Genomic DNA, 23,210 nt, shown 5'->3' with positions numbered 1-23,210 from the left:
AAGTGAATATGTGGTATATTTTGTATATTTCCAGTCCTATCTAGTGATTACATGGCATATCTTGTGTATTTCCAGTATCTAGGATACATTGTTTATTTCCAGTGCTATCGAGTGATTATCTAGGATATTTCATATATTTCAAGTGATGTCTTGTGATTAGATAGGATATATTTGTATCTTACAGTGCTTTCTAGTATAATCTTTTAATTGTATTTGATATTTTGTTAATTTCCAGGGCTGTCAAATATGTATACTGGATATTTTGTAATCATGTGATTACATTTCATATTTTGTATAATTTCAGTGCTGTCCAGTGGTTATCTCAAATATATTGTATGATTCCAGTGCTGTCCAGTGATTATCTAAAATATTTTGTATGATTCCAGTGCTGTCCAGTGATTATCTCAAATATTTTGTATGATTCTATTGCCGTCCAGTGATTATGTGAAATATTTTTTATGAATCTAGTGCTGTCCAGTGATTATCTCAAATATTTTGTATGATTCCAGTGATTATCTCAAATATTTTGTATAATTTCAGTGCTGTCCAGTGATTATCTCAAATATTTTGTATAATTTCAGTGCTGTCCAGTGATTATCTCAGATATTTTGTATGATTCTATTGCCGTCCAGTGATTATGTGAAATATTTTGTATGAATCTAGTGCTGTCCAGTGATTATCTCAAATATTTTGTATGATTCCAGTGCTGTCCAGTGATTATCTCAAATATTTTGTATAATTTCAGTGCTGTTCAGTGATTATCTCAAATATTTTGTATGATTCCAGTGCTGTCCAGTGATTATCTCAAATATTTTGTATAATTTCAGTGCTGTTCAGTGATTATCTCAAATATTTTGTATGATTCCAGTGCTGTCCAGTGATTATCTCAAATATTTTGTATAATTTCAGTGCTGTTCAGTGATTATCTCAAATATTTTGTATCATTTCAGTGCTGTCCAGTGATTATCTCAGATATTTTGTATGATTCCAGTGCTGTCCAGTGATTATCTCAGATATTTTGTATGATTCCAGTGCTGTCCAGTGATTATCTCAAATATTTTGTATAATTTCAGTGCTGTCCAGTGATTATCTCAAGTATTTTGTATAATTTCAGTGCTGTCCAGTGATTATCTCAGATATTTTGTATGATTCTATTGCCGTCCAGTGATTATGTGAAATATTTTGTATGAATCTAGTGCTGTCCAGTGATTATCTCAAATATTTTGTATAATTTCAGTGCTGTCCAGTGATTATCTCAGATATTTTGTATGATTCCAGTGCTGTCCAGTGATTATCTCAAATATTTTGTATAATTTCAGTGCTGTCCAGTGATTATCTCAAATATTTTATATAATTTCAGTGCTGTCCAGTGATTATCTCAGATATTTTGTATGATTCTATTGCCGTCCAGTGATTATGTGAAATATTTTGTATGAATCTAGTGCTGTCCAGTGATTATCTCAAATATTTTGTATGAATCTAGTGCTGTCCAGTGATTATCTCAGATATTTTGTATGATTCTAGTGCTGTCCAGTGATTATCTGAAATATTTTGTATGATTCTAGTACTGTCCAGTGATTATTTCAGATATTTTGTATGATTCTAGTGCTGTCCAGTGATTATCTGAAATAGTTTGTATGATTCTAGTGCTTTCCAGTGATTATCTGAAATAGTTTGTATGATTCTAGTGCTGTCTAGTGATTATCTGAAATATTTTGTGTAATTCCAGTGCTGTCCAGTGATTATCTGAAATATTTTGTGTAATTCCAGTGCTGTCCAGTGATTATCTGAAATATTTTGTGTAATTCCAGTGCTGTCCAGTGATTATCTGAAATATTTTGTGTAATTCCAGTGCTGTCCAGTGATTATCTGAAATATTTTGTATAATTCCAGTGATGTACAGTGATTATATGAAATACTTTGTATAATTCCAGTGCTATCTAGTGATTACCCATCATGTCTAATTACACTGATGAGATATCCGCCTGTTGGAGATATACATTTTTTCATTGACAAGGCCCGACATCTCAGAGATCCACATGTAAGTACTAATGAAACAAATCAGTGTAGACTTTTTGAAAGGTAATCTTGATGGAAGAGTTGTGAAGTTTTCACTTGCCTTCACCTCTTTAATTTCAAGTAGCACTAGTGCTTAAGCTTTTTTTCATGTTCAGAAGACAATTAGCAGGCTAGTGGATAATTTTTGGTTGAAACTCAAGTGAGCACTACTGACAGAAGTTATGCCAAAAGGGGCACCTGCATACTTGACAAGGGTATGATGGTGTTAAACTAAGAAGTAAGAGTAGGGAGGTCTGTGTGCATTGTCCCTTACAAAGTATTTAAATTCCAGATCATCAGTGGTGTGTTCTGGGTAGATGTCCACACAAATTGCATTCAAATGTTGTACCAGAATTTTCATTAATTATATCTGATTTTTTGAGTCGGCTAAAGCCTGAAAGCCTTTTGACGAGTCCTTGCTGTTCAGCGATTCTCTAAATGGACCGAATAACACGTGAAGGGATGTAGTTCCATTAGATTTCTCAAACTTCAAATAGTTCACTGCATGAATGAAGTTAAGTTGTATCAATTCCCTTTGCTATGACCAATATACGATGTAATCTGTCATATTTATGACTTGTAATTGTGCAATACCCGAATGTAACTCATTAAGCATAAATGTGCATTTTAAGAATTGCGCAGACTTACAAAGCTTGGGTAACATCCAGCGAAAGACAAAAAATAGTTCCACAGGGCTCCAGATAACATGCGTATTAGCGTAAATTACGTATAGAAATAATGCAAATATGCATGTCTAATAATTTCTAAGCGCATAAAAACGTATATAAAATTACAGAAATGCACACAATGCTTTTTTAAAAACAAAATCTGAATCGTCTGGATGCGTTAGGTAACATAGCCGATCAGCCTTAATTCTCCCACATTGAACGTAAACACGCATCGTATGATTTCTATAAACTTTGCGTGGGTTGAATTTTGCAGTCAGGAAACGGATAAATTATCGGAAGAAGAAGCTCTTACTGGTTTGTTTAGTTACTACTGATATTAAAATTATTTTAATTCTTATTTTTCGAGAAATAAACAAATCGGCGAAACATTAAATTGTATTTTCTTGTAGTTTTTTAAATCGAAAGTAGATCGTCTATGTTTGGCTGCTTTCACGAAACGAAACAACTTTTTTATGAAAAGATTTAAGTAAGAGGTAATTTAACCGTAAACTTCAATGTCAGATACTGCCAATTGCTGCTAAATGTCTTTGTGTCATCACAATTTGTAAAATATATTGTTAAATCTGGAGAAAAGTGTAATCGTATCCGGATATAATATTTTGGGTAAATATCGAGCTGTGTTATGAAATTTTGAAGAAAAAAACTAAAAACAAACTGAAACTGGTAGCCTATACTGTCAGTACATCAATCATTAGCCGACTCAGGCCCTTCAGGCCTTTGATTTGATGTTGTTGATAAATTTGTTTGTTTTGCCTCCAGGTAATGATGTATATACTATGACCAGTTCAAGTGTAGACATTGAGTCAGAAACCAGCCATAAAAAGAGTTGTTTCATACATTTAGTTTTAATTGAATTGTGTAAGAAATAATATAGTCAATGTAAGACCATGTATTCACTGCAAAATGAGAGAGACTGGCAGCAAAAGTATGAGACTTGACAGGTGCGTCTTGCCAGGTCTGCATCTGGTTATTCTTTCAGCATTAAAAGGATGAATGTGGTGTAAATGTTTTGTTTAAAAAAAAACAAAAAAAAAAAACATTTCTTTACTTGTTAGTTTGTCTGTTAATGTTGGTTTAACACTATAAATCAACAGTATTTCATTTATGTGAAAGGTTGAGCTTTCCAGTGTTTCTAGATTCTGTAACAGGTACAGTAACTGAAGAACTCCTGCAGGAACTAGAAATGGAAGAATTACTTCAGATAACTATTACAGTGTTCATTCCAGGCCGCGCCATGGGGCCATAGGCGCGTATTTTACCATATTGGCGCATAAAAGTTTGCCCTATAGCGCCCGTCGGGCGCACACTTTTTCAGAAAACAGTCCGTTTACAATGAGCCGACTTCCAGAAGTTGTGAATCGAATACGACTCTTCCGATGAGGTCACGGGCATTTTCATTGGTCGATGTTAAAATAGTAGCCAGTCTCCGGTCGCCTAACAACATAAAACTTTCAATGTTGCTATGCAATGGCGGACAATAAAAAAGGACTTTCCTTTTGGCTATCCCTCTACCGTATACAATTATGACTAGCGGTGAAAGGGTTCGGTTGTGTACCACTAAATTTAAATCTTCATACTATACTAAACTATGAGGCTTAGTTAATCCCCCGCCACGACAGGCTACGGGGGAGGGAAAGCAATGTTCTCTGTCCATATTCGGAGAAAAAAGAAATCCAATTTTACGTTTTTCTCTAACCGCTGAAAAAAAGCAGACGATGGAGAACAAATTTCCAAAGAAAGATGACATGTTCGAGACCGCTAGACCACTCAATAGCGTAACCGCTTAGCCAAAATCAGGCGACAAACATTAATTCCGTAGTAAATCCGCATTCATAGCTGTCGCTCTTTCCGTGGTTAAGTTTCGGTAACGGTCAAAATATTATGACTTGTTTCCTTTTTGTCGTGTTGAGCGACCTGTGAAGTGTCCACTTTTCTCTTTGTAATTATGTTTCACGAACCGCGAAAATAATACCTTGAACTCCATGTAAGAAAAGTGTTAAAAATACAGCCTTTCCTTTCATGTAAATCAGTTTTTCTTTCATGGCCCCTATTTTTTTCAAATGTCCCCAATTTTTTGCCATCATGGGGCCCTTTGACCCCACTTAAAAAAATCCTGGATGAACACTGCTGTTATCTGCTATCAATTTTTCTAGACCTTTATTTTGCTCTGTCTCTCTAGAATGTGTTGGAATGAGACAGTAATATTTCGAATAGTTAAAGATCTGTTAAAAAAAACTCATCTGAAACTATCATAAGAACATGAGTGAAATCTTGTATCAAGCAAACAGGATCTTGTATCTTGATGTTTGTTTGTTTGTGTTAGATTTAACGCCATTTTTCAACAGTATTTCAGTCATGTAACGACGGGCAGTTAACCTAACCAGTGTTCCTGGATTCTGTACCAGTACAAACCTGTTCTCCACAGGTAACTGCCAACTTCTCCACATGCATTATCAGAGGTGGAGGCCAAATGATTGCAGACACAATGTTGTTTATCAAATAGTCACGGAGAACATATGCCCCGCCCGAGGATTGAACTCACGACCCCACGATCCGTAGACCGACGCTCTACCTACTGACCTAAGTGCGCGGTGTATCTTGATGTAAAAGCTTTCTTAGCACGTCTTAAATAAAAAGTCCTGGTGTTTAATAGATTCTTCAGGCTTATATGTGATTTCAGGAGATAGCAGCCACTTATGAATGTTGTTTATGGTTCTTTTGGTTTATCTGTGAATTTATGTTCCAGCAATATCCCGGTCCTCCGAAATATACATACCAAACTGTTCAAACTGCAGAGAGAGTTCAGCCACAGCAGCCAAAAGGTGAGACATTTCAGAGAAAACTGTGACTAATATCTACCTTGTAACCAATATAATGGAAATAATTAATATAAATATTATGCATGGTATTATAATATATACTGATAATGAATAATGTAAAACGTCCGAAAAGTAAGATGATTGACTGCCAACATCAGATCACAAAACCATTATACTGAGGGTGCCTGTAGCCGAGTGGTTAACGTTGCCTGGCTTGGGGTGTAGAATTCTTTCATGGCTTATGCAAGGTTGGTGGTTCTTCCCATGTGCCTACCTGCAGGGACAACTGGGGTCTTCCTCTACCAACAAAAGCTAAAAATCGAACTATATGAAAATAATTGTATGAATTTCGCTTCACAATGCTACTTCTGACTTTTTAACTGATGAGTTCCAGGTTTACATTATTTCAAAATTAATAAGGGCCTCTTTTTGCTGACATTTTCAATTTTAGAGTTGTCTTTATACAAAATTCCAGAAATTTGAAAGCTTTTTTGGGCTCTTTAATTTGACATCATGTTCATCAGTTTGATTGAGGGAAATACATTTGACCAACTGCTTCCCCTATCACTGATCTTGTACCCTTTAGTAATTGACATTTTTATATAGTATACTTGATTCAGGTGCTGCAGTTGTTGAGTTACCTAAATGTTTAGCGTACGTCGCACGCTATTTTACACAAATGCGTAACGTCATTTTGACGTCAGTTTGACGTACAAATTACTAAATGAGAAAATAAATAGCAAAAATGCGTTGTGATAAATCTGCATATTCTTTAATGGCATCGTAATTTACAGTTATTGCTTTGAACACATTGTTAGTTATTTATCTTTTTTTGTTATTTATGTTTTTATCATTAATTATTACCGCCCGTTTCTTCAAATTAAATATATATGCATTTTAAACTACAATTAATTTTATCATGTTGTACCGTGTTGATCGCAAACATAAATATCAACTTCCGGACGTTAACAAACCTAGCATCAACAGTGATCAGGATGATTATAACCGACAAAGAGGCAGTGCTGTCGGACGAAAATATTTGAAAAAAATATATATATTCATTAACCGTAAAGCAGTTAATTTTAGAAATTTTTTATGCATTTAAGAATATAACAGGTCCTGTGGATTTAAAACTTTTTTCATGCTAAATTCAGTTTTGTACTCTGACTTTTGTTTAAAACAACACCAAAAATTTAATTCTATCACGACCAACAAATAACCCTACAAATAGAAAAAAATCAGACAACGGTTATTTTGCGATAATCCTGCGCATGCAGTGACGTCTTCCGATCCAGGTGCGTAGCACGGTCGTAAAACGTATTTACCATTTTTAGCTCGACTATTCATAGAATAGTGAGCTATTGCACTCGCCCATGCGTCAGCGTCGGCGTCTGCGTCCGCGTCCGCGTCCCGATTTTGGTTAAGGTTTTGTATGTAAGCTGGTATCTCAGTAACCACTTGTGGGAATGGATTGAAACTTCACACACTTATTCACTGTGACAAACTGACTTACATGGCACAGGTTCCATAACTCTGTTTTGCTTTTTTACAAAATTATGCCCCTTTTTCGACTTAGAAATTTTTGGTTAAGGTTTTGTATGTAAGCTGGTAACTCAGTAACCACTTGTGGGAATGGATTGAAACTTCACACACTTATTCACTGTGATGAACTGATCTACATTGCACAGGTTCCATAACTCTATTTTGCTTTTTTTCAAAATTATGCCCCTTTTTCGACTTAGAAATTTTTGGTTAAGGTTTTGTATGTAAGCTGGTATCTCAGTACTTACTAATGGGAATGGATTGAAACTTCACATACTTGTTCACTATCATGATCTGACATGCACTAAGCAAGTTCCATAACTCTACTCTCTTTTTTTTCAAAATTATGCCCCTTTTTCGACTTAGCAGTTTTTGGTTAAATTTTTGTATGTAATCTGATATCTCAGTATCCACTAATTAGAATGGATTGAAACTTCACACACTTGTTCACTGTCATGATCTAACATGCACTGTGAAGGTCCCATAACTCTACTTGGCATTTTTACAAAATTATGCCCCTTTGGCTTAGCAGTTTTTTGTTAAGTTTTTGTATGTAAGCTGGTATCTCAGTATCCACAAATTGGAAAGGATTGAAACTTCACACACTTGTTCACTGTCATGATATGACATGCAGTACAGAGGTTCAATATCTCTACTTTGCATTTTACAAAATTATGCCCCTTTTTCAACTTTGGTATTCATTCAATTCACAAGGCTGTTGAATAGTCGAGCGTTGCTGTCCTCCGACAGCTCTTGTTTTTCTAACACTGTTAATACTAGTATGTCTTGTTAGAATCGAAATAACAAATTCGCAAGTGTGATTTATCATAGAATAACCCTAATTTTTCCTTCTTATGCGAAACAATATATCACTCAGTATGAGCTGTGCCATGAGAAAACCAGCATAGTGCGTTTGCGACCAGCATTGATCCAGACCAGCCTGCACCTCCGCTCAGTCTGGTCGGGATCCATACTCTTCGCTCTCAAGGCCTATTGAAATTAGAGAAACTGTTAGCGAACAGAATGGATCCTGATGCGCAGGCTGGTCTGGATCCATGCTGGTTGCAACCACACTATGTTTGTTTTTCTCGTGGCGCGGCTCATATATTCTTATGCATACGAAATCAAAAGACGTGTTATCCTACTATAAGCAGGAAAAAAACATAGTTCGGTATCTAAGTTTGATGATTTCTTTATATCTATTCAAAATACATGTAAAGCATCAAAATGTCAGATCAGCTTTTTATATTTTATATTTGTGCGGAAAACCTTGAAACTTCACATCCGATACTAGTCACAGTTCTGCATCTATATATCGTTCACGTTTCTGTTCAAGTGGCCGTTTTTTTTTCTTTTGGCGGTACCACTCTCGCCTCTCCGCAATGCTCAGACAAGGGTGGGGTGGGGGATGAGGGGAGGGGGTATCACACTTCATTTGTGTAAATATCAATAAGATAGAGTAATCATTGACAAAATTCATAACATTTGTATATCAACTACGTATAGATACTGACCGACATAATCTCTAGTAAGACAGACAGATAAACGGACATACTGAAGAAACAAATCTTTCAGGCTGACTAAATGAGTGATCGAGTAAATAATTACCAACTGGTCATGAATTCGTGCATACTCATCGGCTATTCGACTGCCAAAAGACACGCGAATGGATTGAATGGTCGATTGAATTTTGCGTTTCATTATTTGTTATGTATATTCATTTATACCTATTATTATTACCGCAGTAAATAATACACAATTTGCACATTTATTCGGGAAAAATAGAGCGAAAAAAACGAAACACTAAAAATTGTACGGCTATAGTTAAAATTCGGACACTAAGCTGTGTATGAACTTTTTCGAATTTTATATTAGCAAACGAAATATACAACAATGGAATGATATATAAAGATAAGTATGTCAAAACATACATTAATCTAGGTTATATGCTTATGAAAGAAACTTAATATACAATTTAGTTGCTTCAGGTCCTTTTTGATACAGGCTCTAGTTTTTCACTCCGTTATAGACCTATTTCCAAAAAGACATTTATGAATATGCTTTTAGAAAACGAAAAAGAAAAAATGGTGTTGATAAGTTTGCAGTGTAATACAAGTCAACTGAAGATAAGAACCCTCATATTGCCGCATTTCAGAAAGCGATCCGCAGAATAAACACCGTACTTTCGTTTTTAGAGTAATAAAAAGTTAAAAAGAAAGAAAAAAAAACAATAATGAAAGGTATCTTTTTTTTCCCGGGATTACGCGCAAATGCGTTAAAATGAAAAAAAAACTCCATTTATTAGAGATCTTTACGACTACGCTACACTGCGGAAGTATATTTTTGACCGAATTACTGCTGTATAACATCAAAAAACCAGCAAAATGACCTACGCGAGGGAGCAGTTATTGTGTGACTATGTGAGTGAGGGACTGCGGACGAAGCAGACTTCTTTTCATTTGAAATTTATCAATTAAGACACCATGACTGTGCCTAATGATTTTTATTCTTTTTGTGTGCTCATTAAAACATAAAAGTATATTTTCCCCTCTTTGATTTATCGTATTAGAAAAGTATCCAAGAGTGACTGTTCTACTTTTGAAAGCTGTATAATTATGATACATATATGCATATTCGTATATGATATGATAAAATCATGTAAAATTGACTCCGAGCAAACATGCAAAATGAAATTGCCCTAACTTAAATGTAGATAAAAAGTATTACTTTTATTTATTTAAACTTCGTAGGCTAACTGATCGCCTTAATTTTATCACGGTATTACAATTCCTCGAATATAATCCATTCATATAGACCTGTAAATTACCACTTACAACACTGTTTTTATGAAAAACTAAACGGGAAACAGAACATTTGATTAGTTCATAGATGGTAGGTCTGTAGGAATATGTAATATAAATTCGTTGAGAAAGTAATTTAAAAAAAACTTCCATTTTCGTGGCACATCAAATAAAATGATGCTTGCTATGCAATTATCTCTTTCTTTATAGATCCAGTACAATTTTCTTACAGAACATTATTTTTTTTTGGACTGGACCTTAGATTTAAATGTAAAAGTGATTTGTTCAAATTATCATAGATGAGACGTTCATACTTTAAGTTTACTTCTAGGCACAATGTTCAGAATAAATTATTTCGAAGATACTGAAAATATAGAAGAAAGATAATAAAGATCTATAATATGCGTCACAAATTTGTAAAATGAACCAAATACTTTAAAGTTATTTAATGGAAATCGAGCTAATAAAATTATCAAAAACGTTGCGTTTTTATGTACAGCAAAGTGAAATTATACGACGTAACGTTATGCAATTTAATATTTGCAGCTTTACTATAAATGATGTAATTTTTTCACATAATGATGGTTCATGAAAGTTTTATACTAACAAGATAAGTCAGATATCTTTAGAAAGTTCATACAATGCACTTTTAGCCATCTATAAAGATCAATGCAAGCTTCCAATAATAACTCGCATAAAACGGGGAAACTCACTTTTGAAATGGACTTTTTGACGTAACATTTTCAGTATGTAATTTTTTAAAATATACCGTAGTCGTTTAATACTTGTTAATGATTATTGATTTAAACATGTACATAATTATTAATGTATGCATTTTATGATAGTATAAGTTTTGGTATTTTTTCCGATAAATTATTACGGTATAATTGAATAAATACGCACCAGGATGACGAGCGTAACGCTTGTAGGAAAAGCCGTCAAGGTTTTGTTAAAGCGAATAAATAAGGAAATGACGTGAAATAAAGGCATTGAATGATGCGCGGAAAATTCAATGTCGTCTGCTGGTTATTTTGTCCAGATATCTTTAAAATTGACAGATTTATCATCAGAAAACGGACTGCCGTACTAGCATCTTGTTACGCGTAACGTTACATTTTTCGTCATTTTTGTTGATGATAATTCGATTTTTTATGTATTTTACGATTTTAATTCTCTAAAAATTTAAACGGGAAAAATTGTAATTTAAATCTTTTAATCACTGTAGTAAAAACATACACGGACGTCAGTTACTCATAATTTAAATAGCTGCATACACATCAACATGTATCTCGAAATCGCCTATGTGTAAAATAGCGTGCGACGTACGTTAGATGTTGTGTACAGATGGCAAAGCGATGGTAGATGACTTTTGCGGTTTATATTCATATACATCAAGATCTTTTTTATGGATGGAAGAAGGGGGAGGGGTTGGGTTTCATTTCACAGTTTGATAGTCAGGAACTTCAATAGTTTTTCATAAGCCTGTTAGATGAGATGTATTATGGGATCAGTGTAGGGATATGCACGCAGCATACAGCATCCACAGAAGTTGTCCACTCTCTAAGTTGGGCATTCCTATCAGCTCTACATTTTTAAGTCATAATAAAGTAAGACATGTTTTTACATTGCTTGTTGTTTTTTGACAGCTGTTGCAAGTTCGAGGCCGCATACGACTTCTAATACACTGCAGTCATTCACTCGTAAATTCTACTCTACGTCACGACCTAAATCACTAACAGTGACAGGTCGGCAAAAAATATCTAAATCATCAAGCGAGCCAATGAACTTACAGACAGATATCTCCCCAGGTAGCATGGATGTTGTCACTGCAGCATGATTTGTCTATACATAGATTTGTTTCCTTTTCTTTGTAACATAGTTTTTGATCACTTATGGTTCTCTTGTTTGCTGCTTACTTTAAATTTTAAATTTAAAATGTTTTTTAAGAAAAGAAAAAGGTATTTTGGTTATGGTTGTATAGTATAGCTTTTGGATGCTTTAAGCTACCTTCTTCCAGCTTTTCTGTGGGTTAGCTGAATTAGGATGGGTGTGCTAAGGATTCTTTTGTTGCATGCCTTGACTTTGAGTTCTTTGCCTTCTATATTACATTTTTTTTGGTGATTGTAAACATTAGTTTTTACTTTAATACCATTTTGTTTTTACTTTGTGTACAGAGGTAATTGTGTTTGAACTTTTTATGTTTTGTGGTATTGTAGCCTAGTGTCTTAGTTTCAGGACCTTGTTTTTGTGTTTTGATTTAGCCTGGTATCTTAATTTCAGGACTTCTGAGTTTTTTTTCGTTTAAGTTTGTTGTCTGAATTTTCAACTTTTGTATGTGTGCATATAAATGATATGCGCACCATCTGTCAAGGAGGAATTTTGCCCTTCTATCATTCCATCTGCCATGCTTTTTTCATTTCCATAGTTCTTATTTATCAGATTTTTAAGCCAGAAACTTAGACTTTGACTTAAAACCATTCAAGTTTCTTTATTATCATTCTGTCATTAGGCTTAATAAGCACAGATCATAATGAAACCTTGCATGAATGTGCATTCTACAGCTACAGAAAGCTCAGTTTTTAAGTGTAAATTTCAGAATCTAAACATTGATGAAAAACTTGCCTGGAGCATAACTCTTCTCATTTATCTCAGGAATTTGAAAGTACTTTTGCATAAGTGTTTACCATAGTTGTGCACTTGACCCATTGCCATAGCTCAAAGGTCAAGATCATACACTAAGAAGGAATCAAATTTTTCTTCTTAGTTCTATTTTCTGACAAGACCACTATTCGTCATTAATCAAGAGACACTAAAGGTTACTGGCATAGATATTAGCCATATTATAACAAATTGTCATACACAAGACTCAGATCCAAAGCTGAAAGATCAATGTGACTGGATTTGAAGAAGTCAACAAGAAACAAAAGAAATTGTGATGCACAAAGCCCACATCATAAGCTCAGAGGTCAAGATCACCCATATAGGTCAAAAACTAGAAGACCATGTTTCTTGTACAGGCACCCAAACATGTCATTTATCAAAGTTTTTTGCCATAAATTTATACAATAACATTCTGAGATAATATGGAGACTGTAAGTCATTCATGAAGAGATTTTGAAATTATGTAGCATAAATATTGAGCATATATGACATGTCAGACATATAACCAAAGTCACTATAGCTGCAAGGTCAAGGCCAAAGTAAAGTGTGAGATACTATATATTGGTTTCTAGATTCCCTTTTGTAACCTAGTAATCAGTGAAAATCTCTTTTAAAATTTTTTTGATGTATATTATGAATGGTATAATCATACATGTATAATTATGTAAAGAGAAAATAAGGAAATATTGTTACAGTAAAGATAGATCAAACAGAAGGTTTTAACTAGTTTTCTTCTTTACTTTGCATATAATAGACAGTCCACCACCAGGAAATGTACCTCAACACAAGCGAGGATCATCAGCCAGCCTCTCACATGTGGAGGATTCCATGTTCAGGTCAGCTCAGTCCAGTGGTAGTCTGACAAAGTTTGAGACCCAGAGTTTGAGGTCAGCTGTCACAACACCAGATGATTCATCTGTGAACGAGAGTCCAACTAGATACGCAACCATGCCTACAAGAGGGAAAGCTAAACAGAGGAAAACTGCGGTGGTAGGAAAAATTTCTTTCTTTTCAAGTCTTACAGTTATTAATTTCAATTACTAATTCATTAAAAAGGGAGATTGGTGTGACGTTAAACCAAACAAAAACAATACAGTTCATATATGCTGAATAGTGGAGTTACATGCTTATATTACTGTTAAATCATTTTTTTCACGGGGTGGGGGGGGGGAGCGTTTCTTGGATTTCATTATTGTGTCAGTCTCAGATATTAAACTACCTAGCAATAGTTCCATTCATTTTATCATAAAAATTTGAAATGCATGAATTTATATCCCCATGAAATAGCCATTTATACCAAAAGCACAAAATGCTGTGACCACAAAAATGATTTTACATTATTTGTTAAGACGTCTTTAATTTACTCTCCCTTTCCAGTCAAAGTGAGGTCTTGAATATTGATTGTGAGAGTGTTGCATTTTAATCTTGCTGTCTTACATAGCATATTTATTTTCACACATATATTACATTTTAAGCTTTTCATTATCATTTCTTTTGTTAATCCCAGAAATAATTACATATTTTACAGCTTAATGTCTGATTTACCTGGTTGACATTGTAGCATGTAGAAAAACATATTTTATTATCTACTATTGCCAGTTGCAGCAGATTGTCTGTCACAGAGCTTTTAAATATGGTACTGTTCTAAGGGGCGGCATGAAATCCCCAAATCTACCCAAATCTTGATAGGAATGAACAAATCTTCATAGAATATGCATTTTTATAAAATATTTCAACATAGATATATCATTTTGATGGATTATAACGAGAACTAACTAGAAAAGTCAGTGTTGAATAGCCAAATTGCTCAATATTTGTAAATATCACGGTCAATTATTCTTACGTGGGTGGTAGATTTGGTGAAGATTTGGGTAGATTTGGGGAAGATTTGGGTTTTCCGTGCCACCTGTTCTAGTAAGAGGGAAAAAGATACACCACTTCTTTTCTAATGCTTGGCATCAAATGACTTTAGTATTTGTTTGGACCTGTATTTGTCAGCCTTCAAAGTCTAATACTGAGACCTAAGAGTGACAAATACACAAGATGTATGTCTTTGTTGGTAGGATATTTCAAGCAGAAAATTTTACAGGGCTGTGAGTAGGTGTGAAGTGAACAAACATGCAAAGTTTCATTACACATAAGTAGAGCAAAAAGAAAATTAAGCATTTTATAATCTGAGTCAATGTTTCAGCTTTAACATGGTAATGAAATCCAGCTTGGACATTATTTCATCAGCAAAGGCAGTTTTGAGAAGTATTTTTTGTACTTCTTTGACTTGGTTCAGGTTTAACCTTTGAATTAATATATGATTATAATTATTATATGAACTGTATATATTCTTACTGTGTTGATTTGCAGGATTCTGCAGCAGACGCGGAGATTGCTGCATTGCGAGGTGTTCTACATGACAAGGAGTCCATGTGTAACTACTGTGCTAGTAAACTTGACCGACATATAGGTAAGCCTATTAGATAATTAACACAATGCAAAATCAATGATATCTATATACTTACAGTCCAAAGGCATTTGTTTTTAATGACCAGTCTGGGTTTAATGACTTCTGACTCAGATTTCCAGCATATTGAGAAGATTTTATGCCCACTGAAAATGAGACGGGCATATAAATTTGCCTTTTTCAATCCTTATGTTTGAGCTTATGTAATGAAAAAATTGTACAATAACAAATATCTCATTCATAATAAAATGATCATATTTGATGTGTAATTGTACATAGCAATGGTAATATCTCTCAGTGTTTTGACCTTTAGTTAATTTATAGACACAACCATTTTTGCACAGACTTGTTCAGGGAGAACATTATGTCCAGTGGACAAAGCCCAGGTTTTATTTTTATGCCCCCGTCCGTACGAGGTTAACCAAATGGGACCGTTTCGTCTAGCATCAATACCCCTTACTAGAATGACTTGATACTAATGCAGATGTAACCTGTGACCATTCCTCATCTTCAAATATCACCTGACCTCAGTTTGACCTTGACCTTGACCTCATTTTGGACTTAGGTTGCTTTATATGGGCCATCTCTTGGTTAACCAAATGGGACCGTTTTGTCTAGTATCAATACCGCTTACAAGAATGAATTAATACTAATACACATGTAACCTGTGACCATTCCTCATCTTCAAACATCACCTGACCTCAGTTTGACCTTGACCTCGTTTTGGACTTGGGTTGCTTTGTATCAACAAGGATGCCACCGGGGGCATCAAGTGTTTATTGAACGCAGCTCCTTGTTTTCTTCAGCTGTTTCTCTTGGTTTGTAATATTAACTGGTGTTTCTTTAAAAAAAAAAGGTTGGAAGTCCCGCCTTTTTTTCTTTTTATCTTGAAAAACTTAATTTCAGAGAGAATTCAAGCACAGTTTTTGCAGCAAAATCTCGAAAATGAAGACGAGATACTTGTGGCAATAGCAGGAATAAAACAGGTAAATAGTCACAGTTAGATATGGCTGAATACAGTCTCTATGGAAATGACATTGTAATACATTGTACATGTACTTTCAAACCAGACTTTTTCAGAGGTATTTATAATCATTACAGTAATATGCCAGATTTTTCAAGATTTTTTTTTTCTAAAATTTGTATCATTTATATATCCATGTGAACAGGGAGATTTCTTGTTTGAAATTTTTCACTCAGTTGTTTGTTTTCTATGCAGATATATTATTTCATATGTTAGTAATGAATAACCAGTAGTTCCCTAACATTTCTACTTATATCTACCATATTGTCATATGTTGTTCTCTTTTCTAGGTCCGGGATGTACTTAAAGGAACACTAAGATTTAGTCAAAATCTTCTAGATGAGGATGAGATCAGTATAAACGATAACCATTACAAAATGGACGTGTCATCTTCCAGTAGTCCGGAAACTGACAGTTCACCGGACTTTGTTGATATAGAGCCAATACCAGATAAAGCTGCTGAGAGACGCCTATTTTATGTTAGTAGTGAAGAAAATTCTGAGGCGATTGACTCGCCAAGTGATACTGTTTCTTCAAGTGCACAAAACCCAAACATAAACTTCAAACTTCCACCTCTTAGAGACTATGAGATGGAGGAATTAAAAAATGATGTAAGATTTAAACATTCAAAGTATAAGGATAGCAGACGACAGTCTAGAGGTTCGGGACCAAATCAGTGCGAGTCCGAATTCTCAAAATCATGGAGTGCAGAGAGTTCACGAACTGAAAGTAGTCCTGACTCGGAAGTTGAGGAAAGTCCAAACCCCCTATATAAAATACGTCACAGTTCGTATGACTTGTGATAATGCAGAAAGCATATAAGATAGGTACATTGTAAGCTGTGTAACGGACGCCTATGAATAGTAGATACCTGCCTGTCAAGGGTCAAAGGTTATGAAGCTGAGTTTGGGGACAAGTCCCAGAACTTGAGCATCTGATTGGTTCAATATGAGCTTATCTTGGAATTGACCAATGGAATAGCTGCATTTATAGTCAGGGCCCCAGACTTATTTCATAACCTAAAATCCAGTTTCCTTGTAAATTAACCTCTCAAGAGCCACTGTTTATACAACAAACTTTCAACTTTTTCTCGCTGTGTTGTTTTTCAGAAGTTGTTCTGTGTGTTTACGTTGGAAATTACATTGAAAAGAAAGGGGATGTTTCGTTCATGTTTTACTTTAGGATTTTAAGTTCATTAAGAATCATACAATGTTAATAACATATGTTGTCAAAATGGCTTTGTGATAGATCCCAGGGTCTGCTGTATTGGTCAGAAGCTGCAGGCCAAGGAACAATATGACAGGTTAAGGTCTGTTACCTTGCCATTATGAAAACACATTTTTATTGGCAATTTTATTGCAAGATCATTTTTAAATATTTTAGAACTAATGCATGCCAATGAAATGTTCTCATGAAAAATAAGAGACTGTGAAAATTTCTGTATTGGGTTTGTGAAGTAGTGGGGGTTTGGGTCACTGCAACCCTTTCATATTATGTGAAAACTTGGTATAATGCATGGCTGTGAATTACTGTTACAGGGCCTACACAGTGAACATGCTTATTATGATTAAAAAGCTCTGCAAGACATGATTGTTATACTGCTGATTTTTTTCTGTCTGATGAAGTCTGTGCAAATTTTAAAGCATGAGAATATTTTGGTCCTTACAATTTTTTTTATTATTCTCTTGGTTAAAATAACATTACAGGATGAAATGCACACAGATACAATCCAACAAAATAATCGTATCTACAGTGGAACCTCGTTAACTTGAACTCGTCTGGATCAACAAAATTTGTTCCAGTTATCGGTAGTTCGAGTCATCGAGCAAGGTACATTATACAGGAATTTTGTCAGGACTTGGCGAGGAGTTCGAGTGAAGGGTGATGTTTCGAGTTCGAGAGAATGAAGTTTGACTGTAGTTGTTGAATGTAGAAATTATTTGATTTATTTCATCTGTTTTTTGTACTTTCAGTATCAAGCAAGATCTACCGTCTGTAAGAACTTTTGTTATGCCCTCATCAAATCATGCTGTGGGCCATATAACATCTTTTTCATGTTTTAAAATGTTTAAATTAATTAAAACATGCTTCTGTATATTATTTGGATTCTGATTTGTTTTTAACATGAAATTTTAGGTAAAATTTGAAGCACTTTATCTTGGTCACTTCAAATAGATTGACATGATGCCATCTTTTTTTTATTAAAATGTTTAGTAAAAATGACACAGATATTCAATAAAATAGAGAGGGTTTGTTTCATCTTACATATTTTCAATGACTTCATTCATTTTACACGGTGCAAGGTTGTTTATTTTTTCACCTTTTTTGTCAAGTATGGTTGTTTATTTTTGTTTACTTTATGTTAAACACATTCATTTTCATTTTTAAGATTTATGTATATGTATTTTTTTCCTGTTTTACACAAGTACTTGTTCTACTATAAATGGCATTTTATTTTTAAACCAATACCCGGTTGCTTATATTGCTCATGTTGAATGATTTACAAATCTGAATTACAAATATAAATGTCAGAAAAAAATAAAGGCAGATTTTAAAAAAAAAGCATAAACACTATTTAACACCTTGAAGTGTTAAAATGTCATGCCTCCAGATGTATACATGTATTAGACTTTTAGGGGTTTTTTTTGAAACAGTAGGCACAATAGGTTCTGTTGAAATGTAAAACAGACATAAATAAGTTTAGATTGACACTTAGAGAGCCTTTTACTATTTTAACGACAAAACATGTATCTGTGTAAAAGAATGCTTCATGTAACACTCAAAATCATTTTATTCTGACTGTTTTCTAGTACAGTTACTAACTAATTAGGTCATTTTCTAAAATTTGAAGAAGAAAAAATAAAATACCGATAGATCTGGTTGTGAGTCTCTTTAAACCCACAGACGAGGTCAACATATGAATAACAACAATGTGTATGGAGGTATATTGCTGTAAACCAACAATCATACAAACTCGGTGTATGTCAAGTTTTGTGCTAAGTGGAATTATCTGATAATAGATAATAGAATCCATGAGATGTAATACTGAAGAAAATATTTTTGGAAAATACATTCTGAAGTTTCCAACAATCTTACAATGTTACCTTGTTGCCATGCATTAGGTCACTGATTGCATACAGCACTGTGCATGTTCAGTTCACAGCTCAGTTGTGACTAAATCATTATTTATTCTAACACGACTGATTTATTTTCCTATTAAACAAAGAAGACTGAAAATCATGTATTTTATGCCACAGTGCACTGTTTGTAAGTCACACAAGTATTGCATCATAGTGCAAGGTGTCATAGCAGCATGCAGGAAAAGAAACCCACACAAAACAGGGATACACTTGGTGGTGGCTGTCATGGATATATAAATAATAATCCTTTTTAACATGTTAGAATCAAAAAAATTATGTATCAAACAGTGATTTGTTCTTGAATAAAATCATTGTATATCATTCAGATATGTATTATTATTTTATGTTGGCTGCACCCTCGTGATATAATTCCTTTGCATCTGAACTTACAAACAATCAATTTATTCAACAACATATCACTGTTTGGAATATATTATCTCTTAACTATATCAGTAGATACAACTATTATTTACCGGTATATTCATGGTAAGCTTCTAATGAAAAGTTTGTTTTAAACATGCTAAAATATAGTTCTAGAGGGTTTGTGTTTGAAAACATGTCTATTTAAAGTAATGTTCTTGTCATGACCTGTAATCATTTGTGTTCAAAAGTTTTCAGGATCAAAGTCATTTTCTGATAAACTTTGCACCTTTCGATGTCTTCCATGACCTTTGTACTTTACATAAATGTATACATAACTTTGAAATAAGTTGACTACATGGGCACATTCAGTGGTTCTGGCCAGAGCAGTTATTTATAAATGAGGATAGGAATTGTTGATTTCAGATTTTAAAGAGGATCTGTGTTCATTTGGGACTTTAGCAAAACCAAAATAGATATTGATAATTTCACAGTATACATAGTCATATATATTGTAAATCTCATGATACTGTAAATTGGGTAATATTTGCAGTGGTTTATTTTCATAATAATTGTGAACTTTGCACCTCTCTAAACAAAAACATACTTGAATATGAACAGATTTTAAATTTTTTAGCTCCCTTATGTAAGGCTGTTGATAACTGAATTGGGAAATAAAAGTTCTGTGCAAATTAAAAAACATGCATTTTAAAAGAATACATTATGCATGAAATCTTTTTGACATGGGCATTTCATTGACATATTCATCTGTGTCTGTGAAACACGGTTCTTATGTTTATTTGAGGTTGCAGGTGTCAGATCAAGGTGTATGATTCAGAATGCTGTAGGAGGGCCCTGTGCTGTGATAGGGGTTACCACATTGGCTTTTATCTCACCAAAGTCTTCAATCCATGTTCATATTTATATCCAAGTGTTTATGCATACCGTTCAAATGTTATATACTTATGCTACAGAAAAGATAAAAAACACTATACCAGCATGATACAAATATGATACGAATGCTCTTTCAGACTTGTTTCAAGCTTGCATTGATGTTGTGGGCTGATAGTATTTATTATAACTGAAATGTATGCAGTATTTGGTGCCTAGTGCCATTGGTTAAAACATCATGTTGTAAATTAATATTCATGTAGGCTGGCATGACCAGAAAAAAAGAGGCATTATCTCTTTGTTTTTTCTTTTCTTTAAAATCTTAAATAGAGCAACTTGTGTCTATGTCATGATTTTTACAGCTATACTGACCTTAAACCCTTTTACATTTAGTTAATTCTGTTCTGAGTAAAACATTGCACAAGCTTGTAGCACAGAGATTCATTCTAATGCAGTTTTGTAAGAAATTGATATGCTTTGTAGAATTGATATTGTTTTGTTGTTGTTGTTTTTTTGGAAATAGGTTATGTATAAACTTTGCAAGTCACTTTTAGATTTAATTCAATGTACCTTTCTTATGAATTTTATAGAGAACATAATCTTCTTCAGTACAAGATTGAAATCATCTTTCACTGAGTGAACACAAATACCGTGACAATATTTGTTATGAGTGGCATAGCACTGAGTGAAAATGCAAGGTCAGGTTTTTACAAGCTGTACGTATTTTGATATTGTGTTGAAAGCAAACATATTTTCTTTTTACCTTGTGCCTTTTCAATGCATTTTCACCAAATTTACCCATTTTGTAGTTCTGTACCTTGGTGAAATTAGGAATTGGAATTTGTACAGTAGGGTAATAAGTGGGGGAAGTTTGGGTTTGGACGAATTTTGTCTTTGTTCAGTCCTTGTTTTGGAAAGAAAGAGTGTGATGTCATGACTGTTTATTGTCGGTTACCTTTTTATTCTGCCAGTTATAGATATCATGCATTTTAGCTTGACTGTTTGGAGACTAGTGGGAGCTTTTCTACTTACCCCGAGTGTCGGCACACACTGGTTTAAGTTCTGTTTGCAAGGTCATATCTCAGTAACCATTGTTCCTATAGGATTGTAACTCCACACAAGACTTTTTAGTTACTTGATCTACTTAAATAACCAAAATAAATAAAGCTAACTTAAATCTGTGGACAATAAAAGTTTTGCAAACATTCCATACTTTGATATTGCATGGTGCGTGCTTTTATGTTTTAAATTTGTTGAGAGTATATTACAATTTATTTATTAAAAATGTTAGTATCTCTGCTTATAATTTACCTTTCAGTATACCACTTGTATATATATCAAGAAACTTCGCATATACATGACCGTTTCATTCCATTCTGACATTTTATGCTTGTTTTCCCAAATGTCATATTTATTTTGCAAAGCACTGTCATTCTAGAGAGGTTTCAGGGTCCATGAATTTGCGATAGAGGGGTTAGAGTTGCTAGGTATATTTGAGAGTATGCTTCCTTTGAGAAATTAAAGCAAATATATATCTCTATTATCCTAAAGTCATAACAATTGAATCAAGCATTTTGCTCGAAGAAAATTTCTTTAAAATTGATCTTCATTTTAAGATCATAATAAAAGCTTTAGGATGACCTTGTACAGAGTTTCCTCCCTTCTAGATCAGCATATTGTTTTTCAGGCCTATACAGTCATACATGCAAAACTAATGCAAGTAACTTAAATTGAATGTTGTTTTATTTCATGTATGTTGGGGAATCAGGATAACTACATTAAAATGGAATATTTTTGCCAGGCTTAACATTGCTGTATCTAAAATTTGACTTTGGTTGGTTAATGTGTTAGAATATTTGTGATATATTGCCATCTTGTGAAACATAGAATTATAATATAGATATTCAAGAATGTGGACAGTTGGCAACTTTCCAGTATTTTTTCTGTTAATATATTTTAGCACATCAGGTGTTGTAAGTTAGAAAAATGACCTCTTGTTGTGCATGTACTCTAACTGTTTTGTTATAGATTTTGTGAATTTGTCCATTGTTTCACATGATGTTGAATTTGTTTCTGTTTTGTTGTTTAAAATTTTAAATGTAAAACATAGATTTATTTAGCTTGAAATTAGCTTCTTAAGGTGCAATAATTATTATACACACAAATACAATTATTAAAACTTCAAACTCTTCAATAACTCGTTTGTCCTTTTTCAAGTTCATTATGCCGGTAGTTATTAGCTCACCTGTCACAAAGTGACAAGGTGAGCTTTTGTGATTGCGCAGCGTCCGTCGTCCGTCCGTGCTTCCGTTCCGTGCGTGCGTAAACTTTTTGCTTGCGACCACACTAGAGGTCACATTTTTCATGGGATCTTTATGAAAGTTGGTCAGAATGTTCACCTTGATGATATCTAGGTCAAGTTCGAAACTGGGTCACATGCGGTCAAAAACTAGGTCAGTAGGTCTAAAAATAGAAAAACCTTGTGACCTCTCTAGAGGCCATATTTTTCACAAAATCTTCATGAAAATTGGTCAGAATGTTCACCTTGATGATATCTAGGTCAGGTTTGAAAGTGGGTCACATGCCTTCAAAAACTAGGTCAGTAGGTCAAATAAAAGAAAAATCTTGTGACCTCTCTAAAGGCCATATTTTTCATGGGATCTGTATGAAAATTTGTCTGAATGTTCATCTTGATGATATATAGGATAGTTTTGAAACTGGGTCAACTGCGATCAAAAACTAGGTCAGTAGGTCTTAAAATAGAAAAACC

The 23,210-nt window shown here is 34.0% G+C and overlaps 2 protein-coding genes across 6 annotated transcripts in view; one reads left to right on the top strand and one right to left on the bottom strand.

Annotated features, from left to right (window-relative positions):
- The window catches only part of LOC123561318 (TBC1 domain family member 5-like), a 75,121-nt gene extending 52,484 nt beyond the window's left edge, over window positions 1–22,637 (top strand). For 4 of the 5 annotated variants that reach the window (XM_053553350.1, XM_053553347.1, XM_053553351.1 and 1 more), the window contains 7 exons: window positions 1,935–2,041; window positions 5,494–5,569; window positions 11,556–11,717; window positions 13,325–13,560; window positions 14,929–15,028; window positions 15,932–16,011; window positions 16,340–22,637. In XM_053553350.1, the coding sequence (XP_053409325.1) occupies window positions 1,935–2,041; window positions 5,494–5,569; window positions 11,556–11,717; window positions 13,325–13,560; window positions 14,929–15,028; window positions 15,932–16,011; window positions 16,340–16,852 (1,274 nt within the window). In that variant the 3' untranslated portion in view covers window positions 16,853–22,637. The remainder of the gene's footprint in view (window positions 1–1,934; window positions 2,042–5,493; window positions 5,570–11,555; window positions 11,718–13,324; window positions 13,561–14,928; window positions 15,029–15,931; window positions 16,012–16,339) is intronic. The other variant, XM_053553352.1, reaches the window with a different exon arrangement.
- LOC123561319 (protein NCBP2AS2-like) overlaps window positions 1–23,210 on the bottom strand; it is a 116,756-nt gene that overhangs the window by 87,304 nt on the left and 6,242 nt on the right. The gene's annotated exons all lie outside the window — the stretch shown is intronic.

Source organism: Mercenaria mercenaria, chromosome 10, assembly GCF_021730395.1.
Source record: "Mercenaria mercenaria strain notata chromosome 10, MADL_Memer_1, whole genome shotgun sequence".
NCBI classification, from domain to species: Eukaryota; Metazoa; Mollusca; class Bivalvia; order Venerida; family Veneridae; genus Mercenaria; species Mercenaria mercenaria.
This window is presented reverse-complemented; position numbering and strand designations above follow the sequence as displayed.